This window comes from Vipera ursinii (genome assembly GCF_947247035.1).
Source record: "Vipera ursinii genome assembly, chromosome: Z".
Taxonomy (NCBI): Eukaryota; Metazoa; Chordata; class Lepidosauria; order Squamata; family Viperidae; genus Vipera; species Vipera ursinii.
Window position 1 is genome coordinate 100,996,095 of NC_139517.1, and position 18,423 is coordinate 101,014,517.

Genomic DNA, 18,423 nt, shown 5'->3' on the forward strand with positions numbered 1-18,423 from the left:
ATGCCCCATGGTCTCGCGTTCACATTGACTTTGTGGGCCTTTCCAAGGGCAGGTATTCCTAATTGTAGTTGACAGTTATTCCAAGTGGTTGGAAGTGGCACCGGTCTCATCGATGACAACAACCAGGGTCAAACTTGAGTTGCGCCAGCTGTTTGCCACACATGGTCTGCCAGATGTAATAATGTCCAACAACAGGGTCCAATTTACAGCAGGAGTTTCAATCTTTCTTCAACTCCAACATGATTCGGCACATAACATCCGCTCCATTCCACCCCACAACCAACAACAGTCAGGCCAAATGAATGGTCAGGACCACAAAGGAGGCGCTCAAGCAGATGATGACTGGAGACTGGAACCACCTTCTGGGGAACATCCTCCTGTGTCAACACACAACTCCCAGTACAGCAACAGGTCACAGTCCAGGGGAGCTGAGGTGGGGCCACCAGTTCACCATGAAGCTTGACTGACTTTACCCAAACAGAGTAGCAGCAGAGACGGCTCAGCCAAAGCCCCCCAGGAACTTACAGCTGAGTGAATTGGTTTGGGCCAGGAACTATGGAAGTGGGTCACCTTGGGTGGCAGCTAGGGTAACTAGGATAATGGGGCCCTTGTCATACGAGGTTATTCTGGGAAATGATCGAACAGTCGGACGCCACATTGATGAGTTGTGGCATTGGCAGGCCAGGCCAGTCCCAGGTGAGGATCCTGAGGTTTTATCAGACACACAGGAGAACTGATTTCTTCCGAGTTTGCCTACACCACCCTTGACCGCCCCCGGGGAAACAGAGCTACGAAGAGTCGTAGAGCCGCTGCCATTCTCGACCGATCAAAATGACCACGACTCTGTTCAACTGGGGAGAGATAATACTCCACTTGAACAGGACTCTGCAATAGCATTACGGCGGTCCACCAGGAACCGTGGGTCCACAGCCTATCTCAAAGACTATGAATATTGAATAGGCTGAGGATGATAACTATCCTAGGGGGGAGGGGTGTTATGTATTGAAATATAGAAAGTTGTGTTAAGCCCTGTAAAGTGAAACTAACTTAACTCCAACTGTTTGTGAGGCTAAAATGAAACTAAGCTTTAAATGACTGTGACTGTTAACTCCAACTGTTTTGGAGGGAAACTTTGAACATTTATATTTGGTTGGGCTTTCCAAGTATTGTGATTGGTTAAGACCCTGTGGGCTCAGAGTATAAATTACAGGAAATTGCCTGCAGTTCTCCAGTTCTAGTTTGAGTCAATAAATGATGTTGTAATTATGCTGGTCTGCTCCTTGCCTACTAAAGCCCACTACACAATACCTATTATTAAATGGAAAAGCATTTACTTATTGAAAGGTAATAAATATTTTTGGCTATTGCACAGATTTAGTAGCAAACTGAGGTAGGAGGATCTTTAAAGCTATGTGATTGAATAGATATTGCAAAGCTATAAAATATTATTGTTGTGTTTCTCATATTTTCTAACAAATAGATCAGTAAATGTTCTTTTCAGAATGTAGGGGGAAAAGGCCTTGTGGCCTTGCAGATTAAGATGAAAAATATAAGGACATTTGTGCTGTTCTGTAATGTTGGCCATATTCCATTGTTCAACAATGGAGACCCTAAAAATGACTTCACTTACTCAAGTGTAGAGATTGTCATGTTAACTGAATTAGATATTGGCCAGAGATTGCTTCCAAGAGAAAAGCAAGTCTCTTGCATTTTCGAATCTGAAAGAAAAGTTGAATGCAGCCATTGATTAGTCAGTTAATTAAAATGAGGACGTTTATTTGCTGTAATGGCTTGTTGACAGAAAATAATTTTAATTTCCTATTGCTATTATATTTGGGACATAACAAAAAGAAGCAAGAGGGGCAATCTGTTTAAAATATCAGACTAGTTAATACATTCAGGCCTATGCCACAGACATAGTTCTAAGGCTTGGAATTCACTCCACTGTTCAGCTTACAGCCATGCATAATAGTTATCTTGGTAGTTTCCACATCCCCAAGATCAAGCAGATGGGAGAGCAGGAGAGGAGGGGGAGAGCTCTTTCCCCCCTCCCCTTTCTTTTAGTCCTTGGCTACTTGGGCCTTTCCTGTGTGTTTTTATATGAGGACCTCCATCATTAAAGGGGAAAGGTAAATTAATGACATGAATATTAAAAGGTTACTCACCCGTTTTAACATTTGGTCACTAGCTGGAAAAGGAACCCTGGCCTACCACGCCTCTTTCTTTAGTGGGGCCACATGCTCTACTAAAGTATTGTGTATGATAGATCCTACAAACAATGAGTCTGTGCGCAGCTCATCCAGACAGACCGTGTCTTGCTGAATTACACCAATAGCAGGGTGGCCTACAGGCAAACAAAATAGTTAAACAATACATAATAAAGTTTTTATTTGGTATTTCCTGTGAGGCTGTGCCAGTTGCCAGGGAGTGTTCTCTATTTTCTTCCCCCTCCTTTGGTTGTATTAATTGTTGATCACAGCTGGCAAAGAACCAAAGAAGCAGCGACAGATAAGGAAAGGAAAGGGAGAGAAGGGGAATGGCATCTGGAGGGGGGGGGAGCTCAAAAATTACAGCATATATCTGGAATTTTCCAGCTAATGATGTGCGGATGTGGTAGTGCTAGAGAAAAAGAGCCAAACTGAGGCTGCTTTGTTCAGTAAGAGAGGCCCCCTGTAACATTCCTTTTAGCTGTGTATATTTTGGCTCCAGTTATACAATGTTAACTAAATGCAGAGTATGGAGAGAATCAGTATGTGTACATATGTGTGTATGTATTGGTTATGTTATAATAAATAAAATGGTACAATGCATGCAAAATTGGGTAAAATGATACTTGATGTTGCTTGTGCTGTTTTGTAGCTGCATAATATTAAGGAAGAAAAATGCAAAAAATGCAAGACTCCCCAGCAACAGCTGCCTTTAGGGGATTCCCAGATGAAATGAATGCTACTCTTTTTTAAACTCATCAATGAAGCAAAATAAGTTAGATTTTGCTGATGTAATAAAAAGACTGTGATGGTGATATAGTTGCTTGGGGTATACAGTAAATAGGAAATACTATAATTGAGAAGCTCTGATACAGTTTTTCTATTTTGTCCATTCTTCATGATTAAGCAATTGAGGCTTTGTTAAATGAAAATTTTACAGTATGCTGAGTGATTATTAATACACATGCACATACAAGAACACAATCATGTACCCTGAGCAAACACAAAAATCAAGGCTAATATTATTTCCTATTGTGGAAGAACAGGCTCATAATGCATCAGAACAAATCTGAAGTACTGCATAGCTATTAAACTACAAGTTTAGATAGAGAAAAACAACACTGAAAGTTTAATCTGGATTGGGTTACCACTAAAATGGTGAAGATTTAACAGGCCCTTGTTTGAAGTACATGTAGGATTGCCAACTTCAATAGTATCCAGGAATATATGGCTTTTAATAATAAACTGACCCTAGGAGCAAAGGGATACATTAGATTAGTGTTTATGAAACTCAACAACTTTATGATGTATGAATTTCAGCTTCCAGAATTCCCCAGCAAGTGTGGGAGTTGAAGTTAAGACATCTTAAAGTTGCTAAGTTTGAGAAACACTGTTCTAAACCAATGTTGATCATAAAAAAGGAGTTAAAGATCATATCTCAGTGAATCAGTAACTACTCAGCTGTGGAGAACAGTTGGAATAATTCGAGTTTTAATCCTTAATACTTTCAATAGTTCTGCAAAGATTATATTTGACTCTCTAGATATAAGCAATGCTGAATTCGGTAGAACAGTTTAATTATGCTGATCAAAGGCAGAAATTAACGTTTTGTTTGATATTTGTCAATAATATATTATTTATTCAGTGGAAAGAGAGGTACCTAAGCCCAGAGGTTCAAAACAATGTTCTATCTTATTTGGAGATGCAGATTTACATGTTGGCCTTTCTATATATCTCATTTATGGGTAATATTTCTGTGCTATCTGGATCAAAAACAAAATCAGTGTGACTAGCAAAAAAAAATCTGTGAAATATGATAACATTGTTGTAGAGAACACTTGGTAGAAGAAGGAACCAGGCAGGTTGACAACATTTTCTGGTACAAGTTCATCTATCTTACAGTGTATTTCATAAATGTAGTTACAGTTGGCATATCATTAAATAATGGACTACTTGTTAAAAGATAAAAGATAATGTGGCAGGTAGCTTTTAAGGCACAGGAACTTTCCATGGAGATGGCTGGAGCCAAAGCAACATGTAGGAAGAACTTTCCTTTCAGAAAATCCATGGAAAACATGACAAATCTATTCTTGAATACAAATTTCTTGAAATTTGGAAAAATATCAATCACTAACAGTTCTCTAAAAAGAAAAGAAACTGAAAATATTTGAGATATAGCTAAGTTCATTGTGCACTGAACATCTCTTGATGCCAGCGAGTCTGATTCTTTTGATGAGAATATACCAGGAGGAGGAATCACAGCTCTCAACAAAAACAATGCTGATTTGGTAGCCAGAAAAAACATTTTCTTCCTATATGAAATGGTTCTTTCTCTCCTGCAGACTCAGTTTACCGCTTCATAGTCCTTGCAAACTGAAGTCCATTGTTACAGCTGGGAGCTGTATACAGTACTTTGCAGCATATCTCGTGAGATGCTGACATCTAGATAAATTAGCTTTGGGGGGATGAGAGGGCTTGCAGTGACTCTGACGGGATTTGACGTGTATTCTAAGTTCAGTGCTCCCTCTCTGCCACAATCTGACAGGTTGCGCCTGGAAAGGGACAACTAGGTTTCCAAAGAAAGGTATTTCCTTCTTCAGTTACTTGTGCCAGCACTTTCCAAGGGGTTAACTGGAGAATTTCTTTGAAACTGAGGAAGAAGGTCACTGGCGGCAAAAGCAAAGGCTTGCAGGGCCTCCATTAAGAGCCTTTCACCCTGCATTTCCCACCAAGAGGATTGTAAACATTGGCTCCCAGCCATAGTCTTCTACAGAACGTCTCTGTCCTGCCAGCATACAAGGATAACATGTTTTAACGCAAACAGCTATAAGCACATGAGTTACTTTCTGGATTCCAAAGATCATTTTGGTTATAGTAAAAGAGGTGGAGGGAAAAAGGTCCCATCTCTATGAAGGAATTTGAAAATACAAATTTATTTGTATTTGTTTTGTGGAAATTCATATGTAGCTACCTTTTTTAGCTAATTTTTTTTTACTTTGAGGAATGTATAGAATGTTGTCAATTGGTAGCATAAAAGTTATTTTATCTGGTACGTGTTAGTAACTAGCAATATCATTCTTATCTTGTTTGCCCTTTAGCTAGATGCAATGCCATCGGATATGAGAACTAGAAACATAAAGGTCTTTTTTACCTTAAATATTCACTGGCACTTCGCATTCATCTTCGACTTTCATCTTTGAAATGAAGGAAGTTTTCAGAAATAAATTACAACCAGTTTCTGTTGTTTATTTCAGAAGCAGTGGTTGAACTCTTAGAATTCTAGAGACAGAAAACAAGAATTATATAGAAGGTATTTCAGAAAAGCTGTTTCTTTGGATTTCAGTTAGGGAAGTTTGCTGCATGCTGGTTTCATGCATCATTTTCAAGACATTTAAAATGACTTTATTATAGTTTAGTCATACCGTGAATCTTAATTACCTTTTATATGGGAGAATTATAATTTGGCTAGAATCAAGGATTGAGATAGGGCTTGTAGCTTACCTTTAAATTGAGACATTCTTGTATAAATCTGCCCTCTCTTGTAAAGTATGATGTTACAAGAGCAATCTCGTACATACCGGTAATTCTTAACATACTGAACATATCCTATTCAGAAACAATTCCAAGGAATATATGTTTTGAAGTAATTATTCTTTCCTTTTTATCAAGATCCCTCTTGTTTCTCAGATGTAACTCAGTTTATTTTCTAACCAATGTAAAAACAACTCTTCCTTTATGGTATTAAATTTATTGTTAATACCCATACTGCCTTTTTGATCTGAAAACAGATCTAAGCTGGTGAATCTTTGCATCAACTAAAGCTAGTATGAATATAAGGCCTGTAGTAATATATGAACGTCTTCCAACAACAATTTTGAAAAAACCCTAGCATGTTTTTTGCCAATTTAAGGTGGGAAATGCTCCAAATTACCTGAAATAATCTAGAGAGAAGCATCCAGATTTCCTGAAAACTAAATAAAGCACAAATCCTGAATGGATGTGTAGCATGGTCCTGCCATTGGAAAGAGTGAGTTTACCCACTGATTGTCTGATTGAATCTCTCGTCAAATGCTAAGTGGAATCAACTAAAAGGATGCCCATTATTCATTTAAAGACATGCTAACATTGTTTGCTTAATGAAGCCCTGAGTCTGATTGCCAGTATCCTAATACATCAGGAGGATATACAGATCCATACTGTAGATTGCCCAGTTCATCTTTTGACTTGATTAAAAACTTTAGAGCTCTTGCACTGTTGAATAATAGCTCATACACATGTTCAGTGCATGAAACTTTATTAAAAAATAAACCAACTACATATGTGTGTGTGTGTGTGTGGAAAGAGAAAGAGAGAGAACGGATATACCTATAAATACTCTGAACGACACTAGCATTCTAAGAAAGTTAGATTTCCTAGAAGTATAACACAGGATTCTGATTAGTGTTTTCGTTTACCCATCAAAGGAAATGAATAGGTTTCTGTTTTAACTTCTTTTTATAACATTTTTTTCAAGACATGTGTTTTGGGAAGAATGAAGGTAAACAAACTGAGTCTTAATGGATATATTATGGAGATTCTACGTGTAGAGAAACTTGCAAGCAATCTTAAACAGCTTTATATTCCCCTTGGAAGCCTAAATGTTATTCATGGGTTGTTTGTTGTTTCCTATTATTTTTTTTAATGCTTTCTCTGTGTTGTGAGTCATTCAGAGTCATTTGGAGTTAGGTGACAAAGTTCACATTGAATATTTGGCTCATTGGATATTTGGCACATGGCTGGACTACTATGATGTTGCTGTGTGAGTCTCCATTTAAAGACATTTTAGAATATTTAATAGATGCAAGATACATATAACAATGCTGGCTGATTGAGGCAAAACTCACAAAACAAATGTCTCACTTAATAACAGAAATTTTTGGCTCAATTGTGGTCATGAGAATTCCCTATAATTCCTTGTGGATTTCTGAATTTAGTTTGAAATATTTCTGTTAACCTTTAACACCTAAACTTTAGCAGTGTTGCTTGGAAATAATTAGATTAGTAAGTACAATGCATGAATCCTTTTTAGTAGTACCTGGTATCCTGGAATAATCTTCCTTATCAATTTCCTTCTTTGAAATGAGTTTGGTATCTTGCCTGTTTATTTGATAAGTTAGAGAAAATTGGGTTTGCTTGATTCTTTTGTTTAAAGATTCCTGGGAGGCTTTTTAGTAAATTTGAGTTAATCCATTTTTTAAATACAAATAAAAGAATTCCACTGGAGTGAGATAATGTGACTGAGATTATTTTAACTTAAACCCTGATTTATATTGGAATGGAATGGAATAGGAAGGGACATACGAGGTCTTCTAGTCCAGCCCCCTGCTCAAGCAGGAGAACCTATACCAACTCAGACAATTGACTGTCCAGTCTCTTCTTAAAAACCTCCAGTGATGGAGCACCCACAATTTCTGAACGCAAGCTGTTCCACTGGTTAATTGTCCTCACTGTTAGGAACTTTCTCTTTAATTCAGGTTGCTTCTCTCTTTGATCAGTTTCCAACCATTGTTTCTTGTCCTGCCCTCTGGTGCTTTGGTGAATAATTTGGCCCCCTCTTCTTTGTGGCAGCCTCTCAAATACTGTAATACTGCTATCATGTCACCCCTATTTCTTCTTTTCTTTAAGACTAGCCAAACCCAAGTCCTGCAACCATTCTTCATATGTTTTAGTCTTCAGGCCTTTGATCATCTTAGTTGCTCTTCTCTGAACTTTTTCCAAAGTCTCAACATCTTTTTTGTAGTATGGTGACCAAAATTGGTTGCAGTATTCCAGGTGTGGTCTCATTAGGGTTTTATAAAGCTGTACTAATACTCCACGTGATCTTGATTCTATGCCTCTGTTTACACAACCCAGGATTGTATTAGCTTTTTTGGCTGCTGCTGCACATTGCTAGCTAAAGTGATCATTCACTAGGACTCCAAGGTCCCTCTCGCAGTTACTGTTTTTGAGCCATGTTTCACCTAATCTGTAGTTATATCTTTGATTTTTCCTGCCTAAATGTAAAACTTCGCTTTACTCCACATTAAAATTCATTTTGTTGGATAGGGCCCATTGTTCAAGTTTGTCAAGATCTTTTTGAATCATGAGCTTGTTGGCTATCCTGGGGTGTTGCCTATTCCTGCCAGTTTAGTGTCATCTGAAAATTTGATGAGTTCCCCTTCTATTCCCTCATCTAAGTCATTTATGAAGATATTAAAGAGTACTGGGCATAAGACGGAGCCTTGTGGTACTCCACTGCTTACTTCTCTCCATATGGATGTAGTATCATTGAGAACTACTCATTGAGTAGTTTATCAGCTGGCTACAAATCCATCTGGTGGTGATGTTGTCTATTCCACCTTTGTTCTAGCTTACCAAGCAGTAGATTGTGGTCTACTTTGTTGAATGCCTCACTGACATCCAAGTACCTTATACTATGTTCACAGCGTTTCACTGGCTTACTAATTTGGTCACTTTATGAAAGAATGAAATAAGATTGGTTTGACATAATCTATTCTTAACAAACCTCTGCTGGCTGTCAGTTAATAACTTGTTTGCTTCTAGTTGTTCGCAGATCTGGTTTTTTTTATTATCTTTTCCAGGATGTTCCCAGATATTGATTTTAGACTGATTGGTCTGTAGTTTCCTGGGTGTCTTTTTTCCCCTTTCTTGAAGATGGGAACCACATCAGTCCTTTTCCAGTCCTCAGGTACTTCCCTGGTGCTCCAGGATTTTTGAAAGATATGGTGCAATTGTTCTGAGATAACATCTGCCAGCTCCTTCAGAACTCTAGGATGTAATCTGTCGGGTCCTGGTGATTTATAATCGTCAAGGTCAGATAGGTGTTCTCTTACCATTTTCTTGTTTATTTTAATTTTTGTTTCTCGTTTGTCTTTCACAGTATTTTTTTAGTATGTTGTGCTATATTTTCTTTTTGTGTGAAGACTGATGCAAAGAATAAGTTAAGCAGCTCTGCTTTCTCCCTATTGCTTGTTACTTCCTTGCCATCTTCTCTGTTTAGTGGACCTACAGTTTCCATGAGTTTCTTTGTAATTAATATATTGAAATAAACTTTATTATCCTTGATTCCTGTTGCAAGTCTTTGTTCATTCTGAGCCTTTGCTTTCCTGACTTCGTCTTTGCATGTTCTGGCTGTTTGCTGATAATCAGCCTTAGTTGTGTGTCCCTCTTTGCATTTTTTTTATTTGTCCTTTCTGTTTTGCAGTTTGCCAGAGAGATCTTTGTGCAGCCATGCTGGTTTCTTCTTGACTTTCTTGTTTTTCTTTTTCAGTGGTATTGTGCCGGAATGGGCTTTTATGATAGCATTTTTCAGAGTTTCCCATGCTTCTTGAGTTATTTTCCCCTTTAGGATTTTCATCCATGGAATCTTTCCTAGGTTGTCTCTGAGTTTGTTTAAAATCAGCTGTTTTGAAATTTAAGACATTGGTTAAATTATTTTCTATTGCTTGTGCTTGCATTAAATTGAATTCCAGTATGACGTGATCACTTTCCCGCAGGTTCCGGCAACTTCAACTCTCTCTATCATTTCTTCTCTATTAGTAAGAATTAGGTCCAGTATAACTTTACTTTTAGTTCCCTCCTAAATGATAAAATTGGATGATAAAATTGTCAGCTAGATTGATTAAGAATCTGTTTGATCTCCCGCTTGCTGCAGAGTTTGTTTCCCAGCTTATATCTGGATAATTGAAGTCTCCCATTACTACTGTGGTATGCTTCCCATACATTTGTTAACTGATTGACAACGAGTCCATCTATTTCTTCTGATTGGTTAGGTGGCCTGTAGTATATTTTTTCCCCTTTTATATTGACTGATATAGATTCTGGTGGTCTTGGACTTTTTAATATTCAGATTGTTGAATACACAGTATGAACTGATCCTTTGCAACAATCTTCTCATCTATGTGGGTGAATGACTTCAGTATCATGTCATGAACATTGTTTTAACTTTAGGCATATGCATTTTAGTTGATGGAAAGAACTTGTAATGTAATTTATGTAGAGACTGAACAGAATATGAAATAGTATATAACTTTGTCTTAGCCCTTTATTGATGGTATTTTTTCCTGTTAGGGAACCATGTTCTCCTATGCATATTTTTAAGCATGAGTTTGAATATAATGTCTATCATGCCAGAGATAAAAATCTGTGTTCTATTGTTCATGTCAAAAACTGGACTGATGTCTATGAATGTTGTAAAGTAAACGGTTCGCTCCCTTTAACTGTATATTTTTCTATTCGGTGACATGAAATTAAACAGTTATCAGTAGTAGAATTACTGGACATAAATCTACTCTCCAGCTAACAAGTCTTTTTTAGCTACCCAGTCATCAGTTTTGTATAAAAGATGTTGGTGTGCAATTTTGCTGTGATATCAACAAAATTGAATGATCTATAATTCGAAGGATTACCCCTGTCATAAATAGAGAGCTTCTAGCCATCTGGACCTTGGCAGGAATTATTTATGTGAGTTAATAAATCTGAGAATAAAGGAGTCCACCAGTCAATGTGATAATTTGGTTCAGGGAATAGAAGATATTCCACTAAGAGCCTCCTCAGAGTCCCAGTGAACCCTTTAATTTCCATCCAGTCATCAGAGAAGGCTTCAGACCTTTTATAAATCCTTTTGTGGATCTTTAGTCTTTAGTCCACTACAGCAGAAGGCAGTGAGTAATTGGTTATAATATTGCTCCCACATGAAGGCAGGTATTGGGATTTTGAGGGAGGACCAATGTTCCTGCAACACTCCTGCAACTAAATGCCCCCTTCCAAAAAAGACTGGGTTTGAGTAAAAATATAGTGGGGAGTTGAGGGGCAAAAATGATCTTTAATCATACATACATTGAGATTCAAAGGGGATGTCAAGATACTTCTTCTTTTGACTTGAGTTCTCTGAGTAAAGCAGCCAGAATCATTTTTCTCTAACCTTTATCATCAAGAAATACCATCCATTTAAATGATAATTTTTAATATGGAAGTTTAGTGTTATTTTAATATAGAAGTCATTGCTTAACACCTCATTTGAGACTGGAATTTCCATTGCTAAATGAAGCAGTCATTAGGCAAAGCATCACATGACCTTACCACTTAGTGATTGTAGTTCCAGTAATCTGGTTGTGATCACTGGGAAAGAACATCATGCTTCTCCTGCTCTGTGTGAACCGCTGGCTCTTTCTTGCTGGCTCTTCGATTAGTTCCAGTATCAGATACAAATATTTGAATAGCCATTTTGTAATAAATGAAGTAGCTACAGATCATACTAACAGCAATGCTGGTAGGAACATACTTGCATAAAATTATCATTTCTTAAATCTCTTCCTTCTGCCTGTAATTTCACCAAGAAGTAAATGGAATCCTTTTGCCCCAATGTCAAAGCCCATATATGTAGCTTTATGTTATAGTAATTTCCACTCCACAAGAAAGATAGAACCAGAATGACTTCTGGTTAATGGAATGATTTCAACTGATTCAATCAAAGTGAACTTGCACTTTTAGGCTACAGTTTTATTTGCAAAGAAATATATTCTGCATTCAACAAGAGTTCATGTCTTGGCAGACCTTCATTAAAAAAATACTATTGCCATGGGCTCCACCTTGCCCTTTTCAGTACAAATTTTGTCCTTAAGATCTTTCATTGCTCAGCTTGACCCTGTGTTATTTGGGGGTGGGGAGAGATTGAGCCTTTCCTTTATCAAAACGTTTCACATAAGTAAAATATGTAATCAAAACCATCCAGAAGAGGAAGTTCTATGGTAACTGTTAAATTCACCATATCCTGTCTTATGCATCATTTTCATTTCTGCTTCTCTGTAACTGAATGGAATATCCATAAATTTTTGTTTGGTCTGGGGATGAGACAGAGGGAAATGTTCTTAATGAATCATGCAGATCACTGGGGGGGGTGGATTTCCCCCAAGAGAACATTCTTAGTAGCAAGAACATTTATCTGTGGTTATTCTTTGCAGTCAAATTCCTTGAATTGAAGCGAGCAATTTTGCTCATCTTGAACATTGAACATAATGTATTCATATATACTGAGATAATTACATTTGTTACAAATGATCAGCTTTCCTGTTTGGTGCCCTCCGAATATAACACCTAACAGCCCTAGACAGATTGTTAATTAATTAATGCACGGTTTCATCTAAAAATCATTATAAATCATTCTTTATAAAAAAATAATAATCCTGAGACCTATCCTTCAATCAATGCTTTCTTCAGTTTTGTTGGGAATGCGATTCTTTTTTATTTTATTTTAAGGAATAATACATTTTGGGGGAAATATTTTCTCAGCATTTAAAATGCACATTTTGTGCTGTGAAATAGTTCATTTCCTTCTCTGCTAAGATAGCATTTGCAGTAGAAATTGTTCTCCTCAACACTGTTCTTGTTGAAATCCAGCATCTATGGAAAGCACTGGGTGAAAGATACTGCAGAATATGTAAATATAAATAAACCTGATGGTGTCATACAATACAAATCTACAAACTTATTTCCATTTTATATAATTTTGTAAATTGCTGAAATGTTCCCTACATATTGCCATCTGTGATGTTAAAGAGATTGAAAAAAACAAAAACTGAATGATGTTAGCTATTCTCTGAAGCAAGCCATGAAAGGAAAAATTTATGTGAATGGATATGGAATATTGGATGGTTTAGTATGACTTATTGTGGCAAACATAGACTTAGAACATGGATGTCCAGATGTCCCAACATTTTGGCTTGCCTGACTTTCTTTGAGTGAAGAGGAATTGTCTTGGACCGCATATAAAACACATCAACAGATTCCTGACAAACCTAGCAGACAACTTTGTCTCCCAAAAAGTAGAGAATGGAACTAGGGGATTAGCCATATTGGATCTAATCCTCACTAACAGAGATAAAATCAAACAACAAATCAGTGAACACCTAGAGGCAAACAAAGTTATTACTAAAAGCCAACATGGGTTTGTCAAAAACAGATCATGCCAGACAAATCTTACTGCATTCTTTGACCAAGTGACAAATTAGTGGATCAGAGAATGCTGTGGATATAATTTACTTGGACTTCAGTAAGGCATTTCATAAAGTAAATCACAACCTACTACTTGATAAGATAGAAAAATGTGGGTTAGACAGCATCACCACCAGATGGATTCGTAGTGGGCTGACTGGCCGTACTCAGTTTGTGGTCCTCAATGGAACTGCATCTACAAGGAGGGAAGTGTTCTAGGGCCAGTGTTCTTCAACATCTTCATCAACGATTTGGACAAAGATAGATGGAGAACTCATCAAATTTGCAGACGACACCAAGCTGGCAGGAATAGCCAACACTCCAGAAGATAGGCTTTAAGATTCAGGAGGATCTGGACAGACTTGAACAATGGGCACTATCTAACAAAATGAAATTCAGTGGTGAAAAAAATAAGGTTCTACATTTAGGCAAGAAAAACCAAATGTAGGTGGTACTTTGCTCAATAGTAGCAACTGTGAGAGGGATCTCGGAGTCCTAGTGGACAATCATTTAGATATGAGCCAGCAGTGTGCTGCAGCTGCCAAAAAAGCCAACACAGTGTTAGGCTGCATTAACAGAGAGATAGAATCAAGATCTCGTGAAGTATTAATACCACTTTACAATGCCTTGGTAAGGCCACACCTGGAATACTGCATCCAGTTTTGGTCACCACGATGTAAAAAAGATGTTGAGACTTTAGAAAGAGTACAGAAAAAAGGACAACAAAGATGATTAGAGGACTGGAGGCTAAAACATATAAGGAATGTTTGCTGGAATTGGGTATGTCTAGTTTAATGAAGAGAAGGACGAGGCGGGACATGATAGCAGTGTTCCAATATCTCAGGGACTGCCACAAAGAAGAGGGAGTCAAGGTATTCTCCAAAGCACCTGAAGGCAGGACAAGAATCAATGGATGGAAATTAATCAAGGAGAGAAGCAACCTAGAACTAAGGAAAATCTTCCTGACAGTTAGAACAATTAACCAGTGGAACAAACTGCCTACACAAGCAGTGAATGCTCCAACACTGGAAGTTTTTAAGAAGAGAGTGGACAGCCATTTGTCTGAAATGGTATAGGGTTTCCTGCCTGAGCGGGGGGTTGGACTAGATGACTTCCAAGGTCCCTTCAAACTTTATTATTGTTATTATATATAATATCTAATATAATATAACTAACATATGAATAACAAGCTTCCTTTATTTTTTTATTATATCTTGTGGAGCAGCACAGGTTGGACACATCTGCTCTAGACAATTATCTGTGTATCCATTCATTCATCCATCCATCAAATTTATTGTCCACCCATTTTACTGCAGGAAGCAGAAACTGTGAAGTCTAAAAAGAAATTAATTTTCATTGAACTAAAAGAAAACTACAATGTAATTGTCCATTTGAGCATCTTTCAAGAGGAAGAAAAATTCTCAACATTTCACCTAGTAAAATATTCTATAATGGTTTCCAGAATGTGTTTGGCCTTCATAAACTTAGGCACTTCAGAAATCAGTTTCTTTCCTGTTTGTTTGTTGCATTCATTCCTTTTGAGATTTTGGTTATTCTGAGCAACTGTAATTGTAGATGCAAGGGTCATAAATCTTTACATGAGGAAGGAAGAAAACAGTGACTGAAAACAAGTGTAATTTGGGGCTTTCGGTGCAATTGAAATAGTCCTATGGATACTATCTTAGACATGTTCATATGTGAGCTTGTACTGTTCAGAAATTATTCCAAATCACATGATTTCACCTGGCTTGAGGAACCAAGTCAATCTATTTCTCAATCTGTGCTAGTGTGTTTAAAACCAGAGCATAGTTTTTTTCTCTTTTGCAGAGTAGCTCAACACCCCTTACATGTAAACCATTTTCTCTTTCCTCAGTAAGACATCTTTTGAGTGCTATTGTAACTTCTAATGGTTGCCAAACAAATGGTTGTAAATCAAAGGCACTTCCACACCTGTAGTTGTGTGGAAGTGCCTTCTCTACTTAAGAGTTTTCTTAAGAAAACTGTTTTTCAGCAGAGGCTTAAAATCTGCTTGTTATTCATTTTAAATAAACTTCATTTTCCTATTTCTTTTTCTTCGTCATTTGAAACACATGACAAAAGCTAAATTCATTCATGTTTAGCTACAGTAAATTATATTGTTCATGTTTCAGTAAGAGTTCACAATTCCTCACATGACATATATTTAGAAGCATCTATTGTCTTCTGTCTTAAAATTACTGAATTGTTTCTAAAACAGGTATGAGACTAACATGCTAAAAGTTTTTAAGGCTTTGTCTAAATAATACCCTTTCATTTTCCTTAATTATTACTTCATAACATCTACTTTATATATATTTTGCATGTTTTAATCTAATTTCAGATGACCTCTACATTGAGAAATATATTTTTCTAGGAGAGTGATACTATTACTTTAATTAAAAGTAATGTCTTCAGGGGAAAAAATCTAAATTCAACGGTACAAATTTTTAAGACTGCAATTATATTTTCCTCATTTGTAACTTCTTCAAACTTTTATCTATATGTGCATCTCAGAAAAACTGTCGTGGACTGTATTTCCTGTGGTGCTTCCAGATCAAAGGTTTATTGTGCAGTCCTTTAACATTAAATTTTACTATTTCCTCTATTTCCTAATGTAAAAAATATATGAAGGAATATGAAATAGAATAATTGCTGTCCAATAATTTTTAATTAATAGCCTTTAAATCATTTACCTGGAAGCATTCCTAAAGTTTTTCATTTATAATTTTATAGAAAACATTTGTTCGTCCTGAGAAGTAAAATGATTCCTTTTTACTTCAGTATAGAACAAAATATTTAAAAAAATCAAACAATTGATTAATAATATAATTAATATGTAGATATTTCCACAAAGATCTTCCTTCAAAACTTGCAATTTAGAAATACAGTAATATATATATATTAGAAAAACAAAGAGATATTTTTCCTCCTTCTTGGGAATTTCTTTAATTAAACCATATTCCTAATAGTTTACCCTTTATTTTGCAGGTTGTTACTCTGTGGTACCGAGCTCCTGAAGTTCTGCTTCAATCCAGTTATGCAACACCAGTTGATCTTTGGAGTGTAGGTTGCATATTTGCAGAAATGTTCCGTCGCAAGTAAGCACTAATTTAAAGCCTTTATATTTTAGGGAAAAAATAGCTTCATTTATACTATATCTATACTATATAATCTATACTATAACATAATACTACTACTACATGAATTGTTATTTTGCTTAACGTATTGATTAATTAATTTACTTAAAGTGTCTTCACCACACTAGATTTTAGGATGATGCAACATATTATTTAAAACAATATAGTTCGAGATTCATGATGCAACAACAAGTAAAAAATGTCAAGGCAGGCTGGAATATGTGCACCTTGGGGAAGTTTGGAAAATAAAAATGTTAGAACTTGGCATTGAACAATTGTAAAGCAGATGCCATGGGAAGTCTTTAGGAAAGATATTCCAAAATAATATCCAGTTATGATTCCAAAATATTGAAATTGTTAGATTTAATAGTGAGCGAAAGAAATATTGGCTGCCTTCAGTACCCATCTCTTCTGCTCTCTATTATCCTCTGTTTTTATCCATTCCTTTGTAAAATTCATATGTGAATCTAATTTAGAAATAATTTTATTTCCAAATATTAAAATTAAAATATTGGTCTATGATATTAAAATTGAATTAAATTTCTGAAATACACAAATCCTAAATTTGTGAAACACTAAATTTAATAGGTTAGAACTAGAACCAGTTGAAATAATACAATTTTAAATGATTACCAACTGTTTCCCTACATTGTCATTCTACAGCTATTTGCTATATTGGTTTGAGAGCAAAATAAATATGCATTAAATATTTTTTATTTGTATTTTTTTGTTTAATCTTCATGGCAGCTTACTTTGAATAGTGTTTTGCCCTTAGAATAGAGTTGGACTTTTAGCTAATCGTTATGCCACTGAAGGAAGAGGGACCTGCAACTTAGAAGAGTTAAAAGGATAAGAGAATTGTCTCCAGGTCTAGATAGATAATATCTCAGGCTACTGAGAGAACTAATAGAGGTTATTGCAAACAACTCTCAGTAATTTCTGAGAATTCTAGCAGGATTTGTAAGATTCTAGAAGTTTGGAGGAAAACAAATGTCATTACCATCTTCAAAAGAGAAAAAAACGGAACTTCAGAAACTGCAGTCCAATCAACTTGACTTCTGTATTGGACAAGGTCTTCAAACACATTCAAGTGGTATATTTGTGAATGTTTGGATAGGAACGCTACAGTTAACAGGAGCCAGCATGAGTTTGTTGTTAGCAAACTGAACTAGAATAATGTGGCATAATCACAGGACATTTTATCACTTGGATTATGTTGCTTTTTATGTTGTCTGAGACTGTGATCCTGTAAGATACTACTTTATCTCTTTTGATAGAATTGCTAGCAGAGTAGATTTTCAGAATAATGTACACGTAGTTTACTTGGACCTCAGCAAAGGTTTTGACAGATGGAGAATGTTAATAAATCTCATACAATCTGTCCCACAAAGGAAAGTCTAGGAGGAGAAATGGGAATTAAGCAAAGGGAATTTTAATATGTATCAAGATTATAAGGAAAAGGTTCAGAGTCAGTGAAGAGTGGAACATTGTCAAATCAGATTCCAAACTGAAAAAAATAATTTCAGTGTGTTGACTAAGTACTGATTCTGTAGACATTGTGTTCAATAAACAGGTCAAACAGTTGATATTTATGCCAGGATCCTATTCTAAATGTCTTCTCCTACCTGTCTGTGAAATGTCTCAATGCTTAAAACTCCTACTAGGCCTGAGCAAGCATTTCTCACTCTAAGGATCTATACCTATCAATTATTTACTATTCTGGATTTTTCCTTTAATTTCTAAATTTCTAGGTTCTGAACCAATACAATTTACTGGGTATTTTTACACAGAATTGTAAGGCATTGTTCAGTAGATCACTATTCAAGGTCTGGTGGCTGGATTTGCAATATAGCTATTTTTGTTTCTTTAAATCTTGGTTAGCTAATTATGTGGCATTAATTGACTACTGTTCAGGGTTTGGATTTATGATAAAATGATGGTAGTGCAGAAAATTAGCGGATGGAAAGAATGAAGGAATGGCAGGAGGCATAGTATCTTACAAGTAGAGTATAGAGAGTATGCTATGCTAT

At 36.2% G+C, this 18,423-nt stretch overlaps 1 protein-coding gene across 4 annotated transcripts in view; it reads left to right on the forward strand.

The window, feature by feature from the left end:
* CDK6 (cyclin dependent kinase 6) overlaps positions 1-18,423 on the forward strand; it is a 116,207-nt gene that overhangs the window by 66,148 nt on the left and 31,636 nt on the right. For all 4 annotated transcript variants that reach the window (XR_014494099.1, XR_014494100.1, XM_083376378.1 and 1 more), the window contains exon 5: positions 16,245-16,354. Coding sequence is in view for 2 of the 4 variants with exons in the window: in XM_083376378.1 (XP_083232504.1) it covers positions 16,245-16,354 (110 nt within the window). In the remaining 2 variants the exon portion in view is untranslated. The remainder of the gene's footprint in view (positions 1-16,244; positions 16,355-18,423) is intronic.